The sequence below is a fragment of the Macaca thibetana genome, chromosome 17 (assembly GCF_024542745.1).
Source record: "Macaca thibetana thibetana isolate TM-01 chromosome 17, ASM2454274v1, whole genome shotgun sequence".
NCBI lineage: Eukaryota > Metazoa > Chordata > Mammalia > Primates > Cercopithecidae > Macaca > Macaca thibetana.
In genome coordinates this window covers 92,211,202-92,228,107 of record NC_065594.1, presented here as the reverse complement: position 1 = coordinate 92,228,107, position 16,906 = coordinate 92,211,202, and the positions used below count along the sequence as shown (strand labels likewise).

General features: G+C 49.7%; 1 protein-coding gene across 10 annotated transcripts in view; it reads right to left on the bottom strand.

The window, feature by feature from the left end:
• The window catches only part of ATP11A (ATPase phospholipid transporting 11A), a 186,010-nt gene that overhangs the window by 10,248 nt on the left and 158,856 nt on the right, over positions 1-16,906 (bottom strand). For all 10 annotated transcript variants that reach the window (XM_050766700.1, XM_050766701.1, XM_050766704.1 and 7 more), the window contains 9 exons: positions 14,415-14,666; positions 12,828-13,002; positions 10,710-10,812; positions 10,341-10,486; positions 9,178-9,237; positions 8,213-8,340; positions 5,927-6,062; positions 1,986-2,051; positions 701-804 (listed from right to left, as the gene is read on the bottom strand). In XM_050766700.1, coding sequence (XP_050622657.1) covers positions 701-804; positions 1,986-2,051; positions 5,927-6,062; positions 8,213-8,340; positions 9,178-9,237; positions 10,341-10,486; positions 10,710-10,812; positions 12,828-13,002; positions 14,415-14,666 — 1,170 coding nt within the window. The remainder of the gene's footprint in view (positions 1-700; positions 805-1,985; positions 2,052-5,926; positions 6,063-8,212; positions 8,341-9,177; positions 9,238-10,340; positions 10,487-10,709; positions 10,813-12,827; positions 13,003-14,414; positions 14,667-16,906) is intronic.

Genomic DNA, 16,906 nt, shown 5'->3' with positions numbered 1-16,906 from the left:
GACCATGACAGCCTCAAGCCAGGATCCTCACAGCCGGCGGTCCAGGAGGCCACCCTGCCTGCTCTGCAGCCTGGTCCGGGCCCTGTCCGCTGGCCACGGCTCCCACTCACCGAGGACCTCCTCCCACCCGGGACTGCGTGCCTGCTGCTGCTCCCCGGAACCAGAGGCTCCCCCAGGAGTCAGGCTGCTGCGGGCAAGGTCCAGCCCCACCATGCCTGGGCCCCATCTTGCTGTGGGGCGTGAGGATAGAGTGAGACAGGACCTGTCCAATGCTTGGCGGGTGCTTCGTTGTGGGAGGCAGTTACCAGCTGGGACTTGCTGTGATGATGGTGTTCTTCTAGGTTTCAGATGACTTTCTGAGAAGTCATCTCTGGCCTTTTAATCTGACATAGGTCCCCTGGTAGAGAATCCTGGTCTGTTCCTCTGTATAACTCGTCACAAGCTGTTATCAGTTAGTGTCTCTCTCCCCTGAGGGTGCAAGTCACAGGAGCAGGGACTCCCCCGTGTCTGGCCCCGACTGTATCCCAGGACCCCACATGACGCCCAGCACACAGCAGGTGTTCAACAAACACTGGCCCCAACCAACGAGGCTGCACGGAAAATGTGTCTTCAATCCTTGATAAAAAAATAGTGCAGGACTATTAAGGTAATAACAATCACGTGATATTTATCAGATTATCAGCTACTTATAGATATTTACCAGATCACTCCTCCCCAGAGGAGCGAAAAGACGACGTAGAACAGCAGCGACCCCCAGATGACAAAATGGTTGATCCAAGTCCAGTAGTGTGTGTCTAACGCAAGCTAAAAGGAAAAAAGGGCAGTTAACTGTGTCACCCGAGCAGTCAGAATGATCGTGACGGGCAGGACAGAGAGCCAGGGGCTGATGAAAGACTAAACCAAACACAGACCCAGCAGTGACGACCCAATGCCCACACAAAAATGCTCCGGAACACAAAGGCACACCTCACACTGCCCGTGGAGAGGAAGAACGTGGGGACGCCAGAGCCCCGGGTCCTGGGGAAGGGAGCCATGGATGCACTTCCCAGATGGCGGCATGGGGGCCATAGACCAAGGTGTTGTTTATATCCACCACCGAAGAAAGTCATTCAGATTAAGGTGTTCTTTATGTCACTACCTAAGAAAGTTACTTTTTTCTTTTTTTTTTGAGACGGAGTCTCCCTCTGTCGCCCAGGCTGGAGTGCAGTGGTGTGATCTCTGCTCACTGCAACCTCCACCTCCCAGGTTCAAGTGATTCTCCTGCCTCAGCCTCCCAAGTAGCCGGGATTACAGGTGCCTGCCACCATGCCCAGCTACTTTTTGTGTTTTTAGTACAGACGGGGTTTTGGCATGTTGGCCAGGCTGGTCTCGAACTGCTGACCTCAGGTGATCCACCGCCTTGGCCTCCCACAGTGCTGGGATTACAGGCGTGAGCCACTGTGCCTGGCCAGAAAGTTACTTTAGAGTCAGGTGTTGTTTATATCACTATCTAAGAAAATCACCTTAGGAATGTTTCGGTATCACTTTTTAAGACTCAGTCTGATAGGTTTTGAGATTTCATAATGATAATAGTCTGTACAGAACTTCACTGGACTTTAAAAAGGGTAAAATTTTCCAAAATACATTAATTTGTTTCAATTCAAATGTATTTTGATGGCACTGCCGGGGAGGGCTACCTGCCACTGAAAAGAATTCCAGCCTGAATTCTTTCTGAATTCTTTCACGAAGAAGCAGCTCGCTCCCGAGGTTACCTTTGTCGCTCTGGGGTCTGCACGCGGGGTGCCGGGGTGTACTGAGTCTGTGCATTACTGTCTAAACAGCAAGACGAGGATGCCCAGGGTGCCCCAGGAGCCGGCCTGGGCTGGGTGCAGAGTGGCTTCCAGCCTGGGTACGGAGTTACAATTCAGAGGGCTCAGAGCGGGTGAGGCCTACCCTGCAGGGGTTCACTGTGGCTGGAGGAGGAACGTGAGCGTGAGACCACTTACCTTTAGTGTGACTGTGAACACCATCACAGTGAATACCAGCGTCCCAAATGTCCAGTTTCCAAATATCTGTTTGGGGAAAACAGTCCAAGTCATCTCGTTTTTATGTACTTTTTTTCTCTTTCAAATCAAGAGCTTTAGAAAATACACCTCATTTTTCTTGCGTGCCAACACTTCAAACCCCAAAGATATAAGCACTGAATTTTCTTATTATCACATACCAGAAGATGCAGCAGCCCCCCAGAGCACGGCAGGACGTCCCCGTTTCCCGGCTGCCTCTCCCACCACCAGTTCCCTGGCGCGGTGATGGGCTCCGCGCCTGTCTGCCTGCAACTTTCTGCCCGCTCTTGACACTGGCCCTGCTCAACGCTCTCGGTCACAACGAACGTCGGTCCCAATGTCTCAAACTGAGCACAGAAATTCCCGCACAGCTGGCATTTAAAAATTCGTAATGCAAACTCGGGTACACACGAACCTCCTTTTTCTGTTCTGTGTTTTACGTATCCAAGTCTATCAAAGCACATTCCAAGCTTTTAACCGTTCACCTAGGAATATCCTGCTGTTCAACAAGTAACTGTTGTCTTCGCATCTCATTTGTGGCATCAAAAAAAGAAGTTACTATGGCTTACGATGTCAGTGCAGAAAATGCTCCACTGGTAAACTTTTGAAAAAGACGTCCGTAATTCTATTGCTCCTCCCATGCCACACAGGATCTATAGACATTCCTTTAGAATAATTTAGGTCTTTAAAACAAAGTAGCTCTCACCCGTGAACCATCAATCCCAGAGGGCCTCTGGACTGTAACCCTGTTGGGAGCATCCTCGTTGGAAGGGAAAATTCTCAGGGGTGAGCACCCCAACCCCAAATTGCTATGCAAGGACCAAGAGGGCTGTCAGCCGCTAGGACTACCCCCAAGTTCCCTGAGTGCTGGCATCACGCTGGGGTAAGTGCGGGTTCCGTGGGGGCTCAGGGTACCTTCCAGGATGTAGCCGGGGGCTGGAGGGTACAGCCAGAAGAGATCAGGAAACAGGAGCCTGTGGAAACCCTCCGATTCCAGGAAAGGCAGCAGGGCCACCGTGCCCACTGACCAGCAGGTACGGCTGACCAGGGACACGTCAGGGTTCCAGGGGTCCAACAAGGTAGAGACGCTGCAGAGTCCCTGCCAGGAAGCCCCTGGCATTGCACTGCCAGCACCTCATTTAGGAGCACAGCCAGCAGCCCTCCTAGGACAGTAGCACCCGTGTCCTCGCCCCTGAAGTCCACCTCCAGGGGCTCTTGGGAGGCACCTTCACATTCATGCTGAAATTCAGAATTACAACAACCCAGAGGCCGCACCAGGCAACACCATGAAGTCTGATGCTGGACGTCTGTGTGTGACCCAGGCCCTGCCCCTCGGGAACTGACCCTGCACAGGGTGTCTGATCTGTCCGAACTGCTCTTTCCTCAGCTTTCACGTGATCTGAACGTCCAGCTGAAAAGGGTGGTTGTAGTGAACCAGGACGACGTTTGTGAGAGAAAACTGGAAAATCAAGTGCGGGAAAAAGGGGACTTGCTATCGCCACGGCAGGCTGCCAGGAGCCTGGAGTCTCAGAGCTCAGGACACTACGTCTTAGTTCTTTTTAAGGGCTACACAAGATGCTTACGTAAGCCCGACCCGGAGGAAAATCTCATAAAAGATACAAAAGAATCAACATGATGACATTCATGGCCTGGTGGCATTCGGGAATTATTCAATTAAAATAAACTAAGACAAAGAATAAATTCTAAAAAACCTAAAGCTTTTAAAACAGTGAAATAGCATTTGAATGGATTCTCAAGATCGACCTGGTAAAAACGGATTTAAGTGATGACGAAGGATAACAGCAGAGTTTAGTAATGAGAAGTGAAAACGACTAAAGCAGGTAGACAGTGCACAGGACACGCAGCGGGACGTCTGTGTTTGAACCCAGCAGTCTGAGGGACAAACACACATGGAGAGAGAGGTCAGGCTAAACCGGGAACAAAGCCGATTTCTGTTTAGAAGTCACCCAGAAGGGGCTGCTGAAGAGAGACTTTCTCCGAGGTCAGCGCTGGTGTTTGCTTGTGCGGCTAAATACCTGCGGCCTTTAAGCAGGGATGGTCTCTGACATCTACTCAGCGGCTGGCGCGGCTCTCTCAGATAGCACAGGGCCCCACCAGGCCTCCCACACACGCCTGTGCTGCCTTTAATTTAAAGTCGAGGGAAGCTCCCATCAATCCAGTCAATTCAGAAAACATCCCTGACTCAATGGGCCACCCTGACATGGAAACCGAGGCAACACAGCAAGGATGTGTCAGGAGGCACACGCCCCTTCTAACACAGAGCTAGCTCCGGGGTGCGTGGGGCACACGCCCCTTCTAACACAGAGCTAGCTCCGGGGTGCGTGGGGCACACGCCCCTTCTAACACAGAGCTAGCTCCGGGGTGCGTGGGGCACACGCCCCTTCTAACACAGAGCTAGCTCCGGGGTGCGTGGGGCACACGCCCCTTCTAACACAGAGCTAGCTCCGGGGTGCGTGGGGCACACGCCCCTTCTAACACAGAGCTAGCTCCGGGGTGCGTGGGGCACACGCCCCTTCTAACACAGAGCTAGCTCCGGGGTGCGTGGGGCACACGCCCCTTCTAACACAGAGCTAGCTCCGGGGTGCGTGGGGCAGCAGCGGCTAACAGCATTTCCACCGACAAAGCACACAGGAAGTCGCGTTTGAAAATATTTTCGAGAAATATTTCATTTGTAATGCACTCCAAAAACACAGAGAAACGACAAACCCACGATTGTCTTACCACGTGTGTGTTGGTAGTCATTATCTGAGGGTGGGAAGGGAAGCCAGTGGCAAAAAGAAAAAAAGCAAGATACAAATAAAACAAACCCCCAGGGATTAGGCAACCAACCAGAGACTGAATGTTCACTAGAAAACTACAAATCTCTTCATTGCAAAAGAAGCAGACTTAAGTACGGTGCTCGGGGAAATCTAACACGGGCTCAACGTGGAATTCATTCTCATATTAAAAATGCAATGTCTAGGCCGGGTGCGGTGGCTCATGCCTGTAATCCCAGCACTTTGAGAGGCCAACATGGGTGGATCATGAGGTCAGGAGATCGAGATCATCCTGGCTAACACGGTGAAACCCCGTCTCTACTAAAAATACAAAAAAATTAGCCTGGTGTGGTGGCGGGTGCCTGTGGTCCCAGCTACTTGGGAGGCTGAGGCAGGAGAATGGCGTGAACCTGGGAGGCAGAGCTTGCAGTGAGCCAAGATCGCGCCACTGCACTCCAGCCTGGGCAACAGAGCGAGACTCCGTTTCAAAAAAAAAAACCCAAAAACAACGCAATGTCTAAATTGTGTAATTCTACCACTAAGTAATGAGCTGATGGTGAACTGTAAGCTACAGAGATAAAGTCTGAAAACCTCAGCAGGCCAGCCGGGCAGGGTGGCTCACGCCTGTAATCCCAGCACTTTGGGAGGCTGAGGCGGATGGATCACGAGGTCAGGAGATCGAGACCATCCTGGCTAACACGGTGAAACCCCGTCTCTACTAAAAATACAAAAGAATTAGCCGGGCGAGGCAGCGGGCGCCTGTAGTCCCAGCTACTCGGGAGGCTGAGGCAGGAGAATGGCGTGAACCCAGGACGCGGAGCTTGCAGTGAGCCGAGATCCGGCCACTGCACTCCAGCCTGGGCGACAGAGCGAGATTCTGTCTCAACAACAACAAAACAAAAAAACAAAAAACCTCAGTAGGACATTTCCTTCCAGTGACACTGAGCACTCAGGTAATGCGACCCGGAGCGACGTGCATGTGGCGATCGACCCCGTTGGGAAGCTGCGCGGGCTGCACTGAATTACTGCTTTGACAAAATCATCATACAGGCTTGGGAGGGTTTATTCCCGAGCAGCTGAGTCGGCGCGCTCGAGCTCCGTACTGACCTGCCCGTTGCTCGTCACAGTTGTATTTTCAAACATGAAATAAGCACCAAAGAAGAACACCAGTGCATCAAACAGTCCCAGGAGCGTCCAGTAGATGAACACTCGCCAGCGCAGCAGCGCGTTCTTGGCGACGTCCCTGTGTGAGGAGAAAAGTGCACAGCGTGTGTCCTCGAGAATCGGGGCTCGGCGCCGCCCCCGGGCTCCGGGGTGGCCGTCCCTGGACGTTGTCTTCATGGGATAAGATGTGTGGCCGGTAAACACGAGGTTTGTGCTCTGGCCACAAATGCGGCATGTCCGTCACAACCAGCATTTTACTACCCATTCATGTCCTTGGCTAACTTTTGCTTAGATTCTTTCTCTCATATTCACTGCAATACCGTCATAGGCAGAGAGATGCAAGCCATGCGCTGTTGCTTCTGAAAGTAACGAACACGGAACACAAGGCACACACCTGACATTCACTGAGCTTGTGACACCTTACACCTGACGTGACACCTTACAGTTGATGTGACACCTTACGCCTGACGTGACACCTTACGCCTGTTCAATAAGATAGAATTTGCAGGATTCCTTCTGGATACATGTCTAGAACGGTATATCCTCTCCCGTTTTCTCAGATTTATTCCCAATTATTAAAGACGTACAACAAATTTTTTATCGTCGTCCTTAATCACCTACAGTGATTATTTTTGGGTCCAAGCCATCAAGATCCCATAGAATGGCTAAATATTCTGATGAGGGCAGTGAGGCTGATGCACGGATTCCTGCAGCATCCTGGGCAGGGAAGCGTGTGGTCTTGGCTGTGGTGGTAGATGCAGGAACCACGCATGTGAGAAGATTGCATAGAACTGAACACACACAGACAGGTGTCATGTACACACACGTACATGAGCACAGGGAAAGCTGCGTGATCTGAATAAGGGAACAGGAGAATGGCATCAACATCAACACATTGGATGTGATGCTGGACTGCAGTTTCTTGCATATCACCACTGAGAGACATGGGATCAGGGTCCACGGAATCTATTATTTCTTTTTTTTTTTTTTTTGAGACAGAAGTCTCGCTCTGTCACCCAGGCTGGAGTGCAGTGGCCGGATCTCAACTCACTGCAAGCTCCGCCTCCTGGGTTCATGGCATTCTCCTGCCTCAGCCTCCCGAATAGCTGGGACTACAGGTGCCCGTCACCACGCCCGGGTAATTTTTTGTATTTTTAGTAGAGATGGGGTTTCACCGTGTTAGCCAGGATGGTCTCGATCTCCTGACCTCGTGATCCGCCCCTCTTGGCCTCCCAAAGTGCTAGGATTACAGGCGTGAGCCATCGCGCCCGGCCGGAATCTATTATTTCTTACAACTGCATATGGATGTAAAATTATCTGAAAAACAAAATTCTAATTTATGATAGGGTTTGGCTGTGTCCCCACCCAAATCTCATCTTGAATTGTAGCTCCCATGACCCCCACCTGTTGTGGGAGGGACCTGGTGGGAGGTGGTTGAGTCATGGGGGCGGTTTTTTCCCATGTTGCTCTCATGATAGTGTCTAAGTCTCACGAGATCTGATGGTTTTATAAAGGAAAGTTCCCCTGCACACGCCCTCTCGTCTGCCACCACGTAAGACATGACTTTGCTCCTCATTCACCTTCCGCCATGACTGTGAGGCCTCTCCCCAGCCGTGTGGAACTGTGAGTCCACTCAACCTCCTTCCTTCTTAAATTACCCAGTCTCAGGCATGTCTTCACAGCAGGATGAAAACGGACTAATACAATTTAAAAGACCATGGAAAACAGTAACATACTGAATCTTCCAGAGACCTTGGGGGGCATTTCTGAAATAGCAGAAAAATATCTCTTCCATATTATTAAAAAAAATATAACTTTTTGGGAGAAAAGACACCCTGAAAGCAGAGCTATTAATTTTTCTTTTTTCTCACTGAATGGAACACACATGGTTTTAAAGGGTAACTTAGGCCACAGACTCCCCGGAGTCACAACGAGGAAGACGCTGGTACCCCGGCTCCCTTAGGACTGTTAGAAAGCACAGGAAAGTGCAAACTGGCTCCACACAGATGTTCCAAATGCAGCGTAAACCATCCAGCAAGGCTTAAAGAGTCTCCCTTTGAACTATGTTGCTTCCAGTTTAAAGAAGCTCCTGACCAAGCAAGAGTATCAGTAGATGCTGAATGTTTCTGGCCCTTAACTGGGGTCTGCCAGGTGGCTACTGGAAGAACTGCCAGAGTGCTGCCTGGTTATTCTCTGTGCTCTCAGGGGAGGCTGTGTGGAGGATGGTACCTGTACAGGGTCGGGTCTCTCTTAAGCACGTCGATGCCAATATGCTGCTCCATGAGGCTGTACAGGAGGATGGGGAGGGAGGTGAAGCTGATGTTGTAGAGGGTCAGATACGCGGTGTCGTACAAAGTCTGTAAGAGGAAAGACACAAGGAAGTGGCGCCTCAGTGCATTGTTACAAACTTTCTGGATCTTTTGATTAAATATATTTTCTTTCTGAAATGCCTAGAAAGATCAGAGCACTTTTCAAAGCTTAACGATATAAACTAGGGTCTGTGAGATCAACTGTGATTTCAGGATGAAAGTCACAGCTGGCAAAAAGCCTAACACTGACTCATCCCATTCTATCAGCACAAACTTCAAGAAAAAAAAAAAAAAAAAGGAAAAAAGTCATAGAAAACATTTGCAATTCTGATTGCCATCTTCAAGCTTCAGTGACTCTGGTCCCAGTCACTTCACATGAAGGCAGTTGGCCCGCCAACCACTGAGCACACGAGTGACAGAAGGAGGCGTCCATCTAGCGCAGGTGCCCGGGGAGTCCTTCACCCCTCCTGGATGGGAACTGTCTTCTTCCCCTATGGGCACACTGTACACGTTAACGTGCCAGGCACCGGGGTGGCCCATGTCCACAAGGACCTCGAGTTGGAGTTAATTCTTGCAGTGGTGTCAGGATACCCAGCTCGGCACTGCTGGGTCCTGGGGAGACCACATCATCATTAGCCCTCATCTCAGGGCCACAGCAGTTTCAGAAGACACGGAATAAGCGGCCTCCAGGACGGCAACTCCTCAGCACCGTGGCCCCCACCCCACGCCTGACCTTTCACCCCCGTCTGCTGCTGGGCACCCTGGCTTCCTCGCAATGCTGGGGAGTGTTGCTCATTCCCAAGTCTCCTCTCCCCACGGCAGCCACCCACTGGGGGAAGGAAAAGAAGGCTCAGATGGCCTGTCCCTGAAGACCCCAGGACTGACCTGTTGTGAAAACCCACAGAAGAACTGGTATAAAAACTGAGGGAAGATGAAGCAGACATTCTGAAAGGCAAGGCAGAGCTGTTAGTTCAGTGATGGGGCAGAGGGAAGCAGCCGCTACTTCCAACGTGGCCTGTCCCACGTGGGCGGAGGGATCCACGTGTGCCCAGAGTGCGGGAGAATAGCACTAAAGGGTTCTAGAAAGTCTCTTATGTCAGGGGCAACTGAAATGTGACCATGTTCTGGCCACTCTGAGGACAGACAACGTATTGGGGAAATTTGTCAGCTCCAAGAGAAACAAGAAGGCAATGCAGGTATCAGTATAAACAGGAAAGAATCGAACTACACAGTGAATAAGGAATTCTAAAATACCGTTCCTCAAACATTTCCACCTGAAAGGTTCTCATTGGTTCCACACTCAATTCTGTGGAGGGGAGAAAAGGACTGGGGGTCTCCCGTGGCACAGCAGGGCCTCCTCATCCTCGGGGGTACATTCCCAGACCCGGGGAGGATGAAGAATCTGCGGAAGGTCCAGAACCCTGTCTACACTGTAGACAGGTATGGGTGTTCCTACACATACACACCCATGACAAAGTTTTATTTATAAAGTAGGCGCAGTAAGAGAGTAACAACAAAACATAGAATAACTATAATAATATACCATAATCAAAGGTACATGAATTTGGTCTCTCCCAAATTCTTAAAATATATTATCGGGTCGTATTCACCATTCTTCTTCTTGTGATCTGTCAACCTGGTCACCAAGACAGCTACAGAGTGACTGAGGGGCAGGTAGTGTACACACAGCATTGGCACACCAGACAAAGGGACAAGCCACATCCCAGGAAGGACAGAGCAGGACGGCATGAGGCTTCATCACGCTGCTCCGAATGGCATGCAATTTAAAACTTAGAAACCGTTTATTTCTGCAATTTTCCATTTGATATTTTTGGGCCTGGGTTGACTGTAGGTAATGGAAACTGTAAAAAGCAAAGCCACGGCTAAGCGGGAGATGACTGCAATCAGATTCACCCCTTCCTTTCTGACAATCGCTGCTACCTAGAGATCAATGACCTCTTGTGCCATCAAGTGGTTCAGACAAGGGTCGTGCCAGCCTGTGTGTGATCTGCTGCTGAAAATGTGAGGGGGAGCGGCGATCCGCCTACCTTATAAAAGAAGTACTGCACGAGCTCAGATATCCTAATGTAATAAAAATGCCCGTGAACAAGCAGCATCTTCTTCAAATGCTTAAACTTTGGGATTGCATAGTCGCTGTTCCTGGCAGCCTGGCGGCCTTCCTTGCCGATGACACCTAGAAGACGGAGGTGAAGGAGCTGAGGAAATGCTTTCCGCACACCACACACAGGGCAGGGACGGGGAGAAGAATGGATGAAACCATCACCACGAGCCTTCCTGGTCACACACGAGGGTGATGACGGGGGTGTCCTGAATGCACCTGCATGCTGCCATGGGCCTCTGTCTAGCGGAGGGGTGACCTGGCCACAGGACGTGCCGGCAGCAAGGACAAAGCTCACCTATGCCCACGTGCGCTTCCAGAATCATGCTGACATCGTTTGCGCCGTCGCCAACTGCTAACGTGATTGGGTGCTCTTTTGAAAATTTGATTAATTTAACAATCTGCAAAAGAAAGAAAGGCAGCATTTATCTTCACTGTTCCACTTCTGAACAGGTTATTCATTCACTAGGCAGAAATAATGAAGATGTAAAGTTAGCCTAGGCAAATGAAAAAATTATCTACTTGAGCTAATTTACGACATTGTTTTCTCCATATAGGATAAAACTTTGTTTCATACTGAAAACAAAACAAAATAAAGTAAAAGAAATGAAGTATGATTAAAATGACGTGGGCTGGAAAAGGCTGGTAGACAAACTTTGGCGGTACAGATGTGAGATATATGAAGTAGTTTGTGGTTATTGTTATATTCATCTATTTAAATATATGGAAAAATGTGTAAACACTGGGAAAATACATTTAAATATACAGGGGCAAATGTGAACCCTGGATTCTGTTAGAAGGCATCACTATTCCAAGGTATTTCAAGCTATTTGGTATAAAGCATCTATTTCTAAAACTAAACTATTCCTAATGCTATTTTAATTTTCAAATTTGTAAAGTGCAAAATCAAATATGACAATTTTATGTAAAAATAATTTCCAAGTTTTTAGTCAATTTCTTTTTTCCCCCCATATATGTGCATAAATGTAACAGTTCAAGATATAAGACTGAAGAGATGGGTGGTTTCTTGTTTCAAGATAGGAAACTGAAACACAAGTTAATTCGTATGAAACATTTCAAAAGCCAGTTGAGAACTTAAGAAAGTACTATGGAATACATGAAGAACAAATGGCAAACCCTGAGTTGCTGTTCCGTTCGGGAAGTAATCCTGTAAGGTTCATGTGCAGTTACACATGTGAGGGAGAGGAGAACATCGCACCGTCTTCCCCACATGGAAGGTCTGTGAATGCTCGAGGCTCAGCTGTCGTCCTGAGGACCCCGGCTCCGTGTTTTTGGCAAAATTGACAGATTAATGCACCCACGGGCACAAACTCTCAACTCTTCACCTCCTTGGTTTCCAGAGTTTGTGTGAGACGTTTTTTACCTTAAACACTGGGTTGCTCTGACCAGTTATGGATTTACTCATGAACAGTTCAAGAGAAATTGACGTATCGTGTCTAAAATGTGGTATAACGAAGCTGGGACTTTTCTAGGCTTCCTGATATCAGAAAGACATCCATGTTTACACATGTATTCCACAGTGCTTTTAAAAGTGTTTAAAGAAAAAACTTCGATGTGTGTTTCCCACAAGAACATGGGCGCGTGAGACGTTTGCAGTTTGATGGACAAGTTGAATCCTCGTGGCATTTCCCAACTGCAGCCTTTTGGGCAAATTATTCCAATTTGTAAAGCTGGTGCCCTCATTCGCCTGAAAGGGTTAGTTTGAGGCTAAAAGCATTTGTGTCTGTAGGAGGCACACACTAGGTGCTCAGTAATGTCAGCTCCCTTCCCCTAAACCTTTAGTATAGATTCTCAGGAGTGACTGAGGCAGCTTTTTTTAACAGAAGTCAGCCAGGGCAGCTGTCCTGGCCCCTACATCTGGAAGGGTCACACGTCAGACTGGTCAACACCCACTAATCACTGAGCCTGGCCCAACAAGCAAAACGAGATCTGTGTTTTTTTTTTTTTTTTTTTTGAGACGGAGTCTCGCTCTGTCGCCGGGGCTGGAGCGCAGTGGCCGGATCTCAGCTCACTGCAAGCTCTGCCTCCCGGGTTTACGCCATTCTCCTGCCTCAGCCTCCTGTGTAGCTGGGACTACAGGCGCCCGCCACCTCGCCCGGCTAGTTTTTTGTATTTTTTTTAGTAGAGACGGGGTTTCACCGTGTTCACCAGGATAGTCTCGATCTCCTGACCTCGTGATCCGCCCGTCTCGGCCTCCCAAAGTGCTGGGATTACAGGCTTGAGCCACCGCGCCCGGCCGAGATCTGTGTTTTAAATCTCTACCATGGTTACTTCTCTTTTTAACAGGCGGTACCCTGCTAGGCTTTTTAACAATCCACGGTGGTGAGACCTAACAGAAGGTTTCCAGTGTTTTGGATACCCTGATCACCAGCTATCGAGGACGGGCGGGCAGCACCTGGGCCTTCTGCAAGGGTGCCATGCGGCAGCAGAGCACCGCGCTGCAGCTCCGGCAGATTTCCAGGAAGAGCTCCCTGTAGTTGCTGGAACTCCCGTCTTCGCGAGGCTTCATTATGAGAGACAGCGCAGCTCCGTCGATAATCAAGCCGTAGTCCTGCATATCTGCTGAGAGTCTGTTAAAGGACGTGAGTCAGAAAGACGCTCAATCACTAGATCTAGAGATTTTAGAAGACTCCGTATTTCTTTGGATGTTGACAGATGCTACAAATCCATGGGATTAAGAAACTAGTGTTTCTTATCAATACAATCTTTATAGTATTGAATGTAACACCTTTGTTGACATTTAAGAGTGTATTTTAGTGAAACATTCCTATTTTAGGTAAAGCAAGTGCACACTCTCTTTGTGGACTCGTTAAGTCCCTGTACTTTTGAAACAACAGAAAGGCGTTCATCTTGCAGTCTAAGATCTTGGTCAGTCTTTATTCTCAACCTGCTTGGTCACAGTCTTTATCTGTATAGCTAAGTCCTTGGGTTTCTGCCTGGATGACCTAAGTTGGAAAGAACGTGGTCATAATCTCCTCTTTGCTGGGTTTCAAAATGACAAGGAGGCTGGATGCGATGGCTCACGCCTGTAATCCCAGCACTTTGGGAGGCCGAGGCGGGCGGATCACCTGAGGTCAGGAATTCAAGACCAGCCTGGCCAACATGGTGAAACCCCATCTCTATTAAAAATACAAAAATTAGCCGGGTGTGGTGGTAAGCGCTTTTAATCCCAGCTATTTGGGAGGCTGAGGCAGGAGAATTGTTTGAACCTGGGAGGCAGAGGTTGCAGTGAGCCAAGATTATGCCATTGCACTCCAGCCTGGGCGACAGAATGAGGCTCATCTCAAAAACAAAACACAAAAAACAAACAAAGAAAACAAACAAGGAACACCTCTAATCCCTAAAAGGAGTTCTGCAGATTGCAGATCAGGTAGAGGGAATTATCTGTGCTATTTATGAATAACTTAACATTTGTGTAAATTAGAGAGCTGCTTTTGCTTTATGTACATGAATGAAACTGAAATGATTCAAATAAAATCTAATCTCAGATAATGCATCTAACACCAGTAAGGACAGCATCAATAAAATGTATCTGAATAAACTACTGAATATTCTTGGGAAAAAAACAACTCTTGGGCATGTACTGCTTTGTCTTAGACGAACAACCATGCATTATTAATATCTCCACTTCCGCCAGCAGATGTTTGAAGGTGCCTGCAGCAGAGCCCCTAAGTCTCAGAAGCAGATGAGAATTATCCCACTCAAAATATTTTATCAATTATGTCATTTTGCATCTGTTACCCAGCAGTCTGAAGATGAACATACACACACGTATGTGAAAAAGACACGTCACAACTGCTGGAAAAAACAGCCCGTCTTGTTCTTAGTGTTCACCTGACCCGTAAGAAGCTGGCATTAATGTCCCAGGGGAGAACCGAATCCCCAGTAAGGACAATGCGGTTCCCCCACTTGCAGGTGAAGGCCATTGAGTCTGAAGCCCCTTCTGAGGGAGTGGGGGTGGGGGTGGGGACGCGCTGCCTACCCTGAGAAGTTGTCTCTGGTCAGGCTCCCGCTGTGGCGCAGGACCGTCTTGCTCAGCTCGAACAGGACGTCGTGCAGGCTCTGCTCCTCGATCCTCTTGGTGGTCAGCTCCAGCAGCTGCGTGTTCCTGCGGAAGAGCTTGCAGGCATAGCACGTGGCTGCGGCCGTCTCCATCTTGTCTCCCGTGAGAACCCAGACCTTGATCCCGGCCTTTTGCAGGGCCTCGATGGTGTCTGCAGCTTTCTCCTGCAGCCTGAGGGAGGCAAAACCAAACACAACACAGAGAAAAGTCAGTGCTGACCCAGGAAATCCAAATAAGGAACTGCAGAAACTTGCAAAGCTGACAAAATATTGTAGCCCCTCAAAATCAAAACGTGCCGTGCTGTGGTTCATGGTCTTATCACAAAGCACCTGAAGCGGCTCCTGAAGGTCTGAATTAGTGTTTCACAGCGAAACACTTCGTAACAGCAGAGAGATAAACACGGATCAAACATTTGAGATGGAAAGCGCTGTCTGGTGTCACTGATGTCTGACAAGCCTGGCAGTTTTCTGTGGAGCTGGGACTCACTACCTGGGGAGGGTTTCAGGAAATTATAACCACCACCAAAAATGTCTCAACCATGGAAAGATGGGATCTGGACTCAAGGTAGTCAGGAATATTCATTATCTTTTGTTTTGTATAAACTGTTCTAAGTTTGTCACTTAGAACCCACTTGGGGTCCAGGTACCTCTAAATAAAATAAAATACTGAGAATAATACTAGTGATTCTATGGCCAACAGGTATCATGGGCTTGCCACGTGCCAGGCCCATGTGACACTTCCTATGTGCAATCTCTCATGCTTACCACGATGTCATGAGTAAGGACGTTAGCATCACACCCGTTTTACATACGGAAAACCCAAAGCCTGCAGATGCTACAGAAGGTATCTGGGGATAAGCAGCTCTTCTCACACCGGTCAGGTCACTTCCCTCTCCTTGGAAGATCTGGGGTCAAAACCACGTTTGCCTCATTTAGGGGCCAGCATTTTTTCTAGGTTTTAGACTTTCATGTGAAGGAACATGTAATGCTTCCGGAAAGCATGAAAGGAAGGATTTAAATTCTAACTGGAATGATCCGGTTTTCTGGGAAGAACTTCCTAGCTAAAAGTCTCAAGATCAGACAATCATAGTACTCTATAGATGGAAAAAACGCCTCTAATTTTATGTGTGTGTGTATGTATGTGTATATATATGTGCGCGTATCTATATGTGTGTGTGCATATATATATATAGAGAGAGAGAGAGAGAGAGAAAGAGAGAGTGAGCACAAGAGCAAGAGAACGCCTTGTTATGTTGCCCAGGCTAGGGTACAGTGGTATGATCTCAGCTCACTGCAGCCTCCAACTCCTGGGCTCAAGTGATCCTCCCTCCTCAGCCTCCCAAGTAGCTAGAACAACAGGTGACTGCTACCACGCCTGATTAATTTAAAAAAAAATTCAAGAGATGGGATCTCACTATGTTGCCCAGGCTGGGCTCAAACTCCTGGCCTCAATCAATCCTCCAGCATCAGCCTCCCAAAGTGCAGGGATTACAAGCGTGCTGCACCGGGCCTGGCCCTGTTTACAAGCGTGCTGCACCGGGCCTGGCCCTGTTTACAAGCGTGCTGCACCGGGCCTGGCCCTGTTTACAAGCGTGCTGCACCGGGCCTGGCCCTGTTTACAAGCGTGCTGCACCGGGCCTGGCCCTGTTTACAAGCGTGCTGCACCGGGCCTGGCCCTGTTTACAAGCGTGCTGCACCGGGCCTGGCCCTGTTTACAAGCGTGCTGCACCGGGCCTGGCCCTGTTTACAAGCGTGCTGCACCGGGCCTGGCCCTGTTTACAAGCGTGCTGCACCGGGCCTGGCCCTGTTTACAAGCGTGCTGCACCGGGCCTGGCCCTGTTTACAAGCGTGCTGCACCGGGCCTGGCCCTGTTTACAAGCGTGCTGCACCGGGCCTGGCCCTGTTTACAAGCGTGCTGCACCGGGCCTGGCCCTGTTTACAAGCGTGCTGCACCGGGCCTGGCCCTGTTTACAAGCGTGCTGCACCGGGCCTGGCCCTGTTTACAAGCGTGCTGCACCGGGCCTGGCCCTGTTTACAAGCGTGCTGCACCGGGCCTGGCCCTGTTTACAAGCGTGCTGCACCGGGCCTGGCCCTGTTTACAAGCGTGCTGCACCGGGCCTGGCCCTGTTTACAAGCGTGCTGCACCGGGCCTGGCCCTGTTTACAAGCGTGCTGCACCGGGCCTGGCCCTGTTTACAAGCGTGGCACCGGGCCTGGCCCTGTTTACGAGCGTGCTGCACCGGGCCTGGCCCTGTTTACGAGCGTGCTGCACCGGGCCTGGCCCTGTTTACGAGCGTGCTGCACCGGGCCTGGCCCTGTTTACGAGCGTGCTGCACCGGGCCTGGCCCTGTTTACGAGCGTGCTGCACCGGGCCTGGCCCTGTTTACGAGCGTGCTGCACCGGGCCTGGCCCT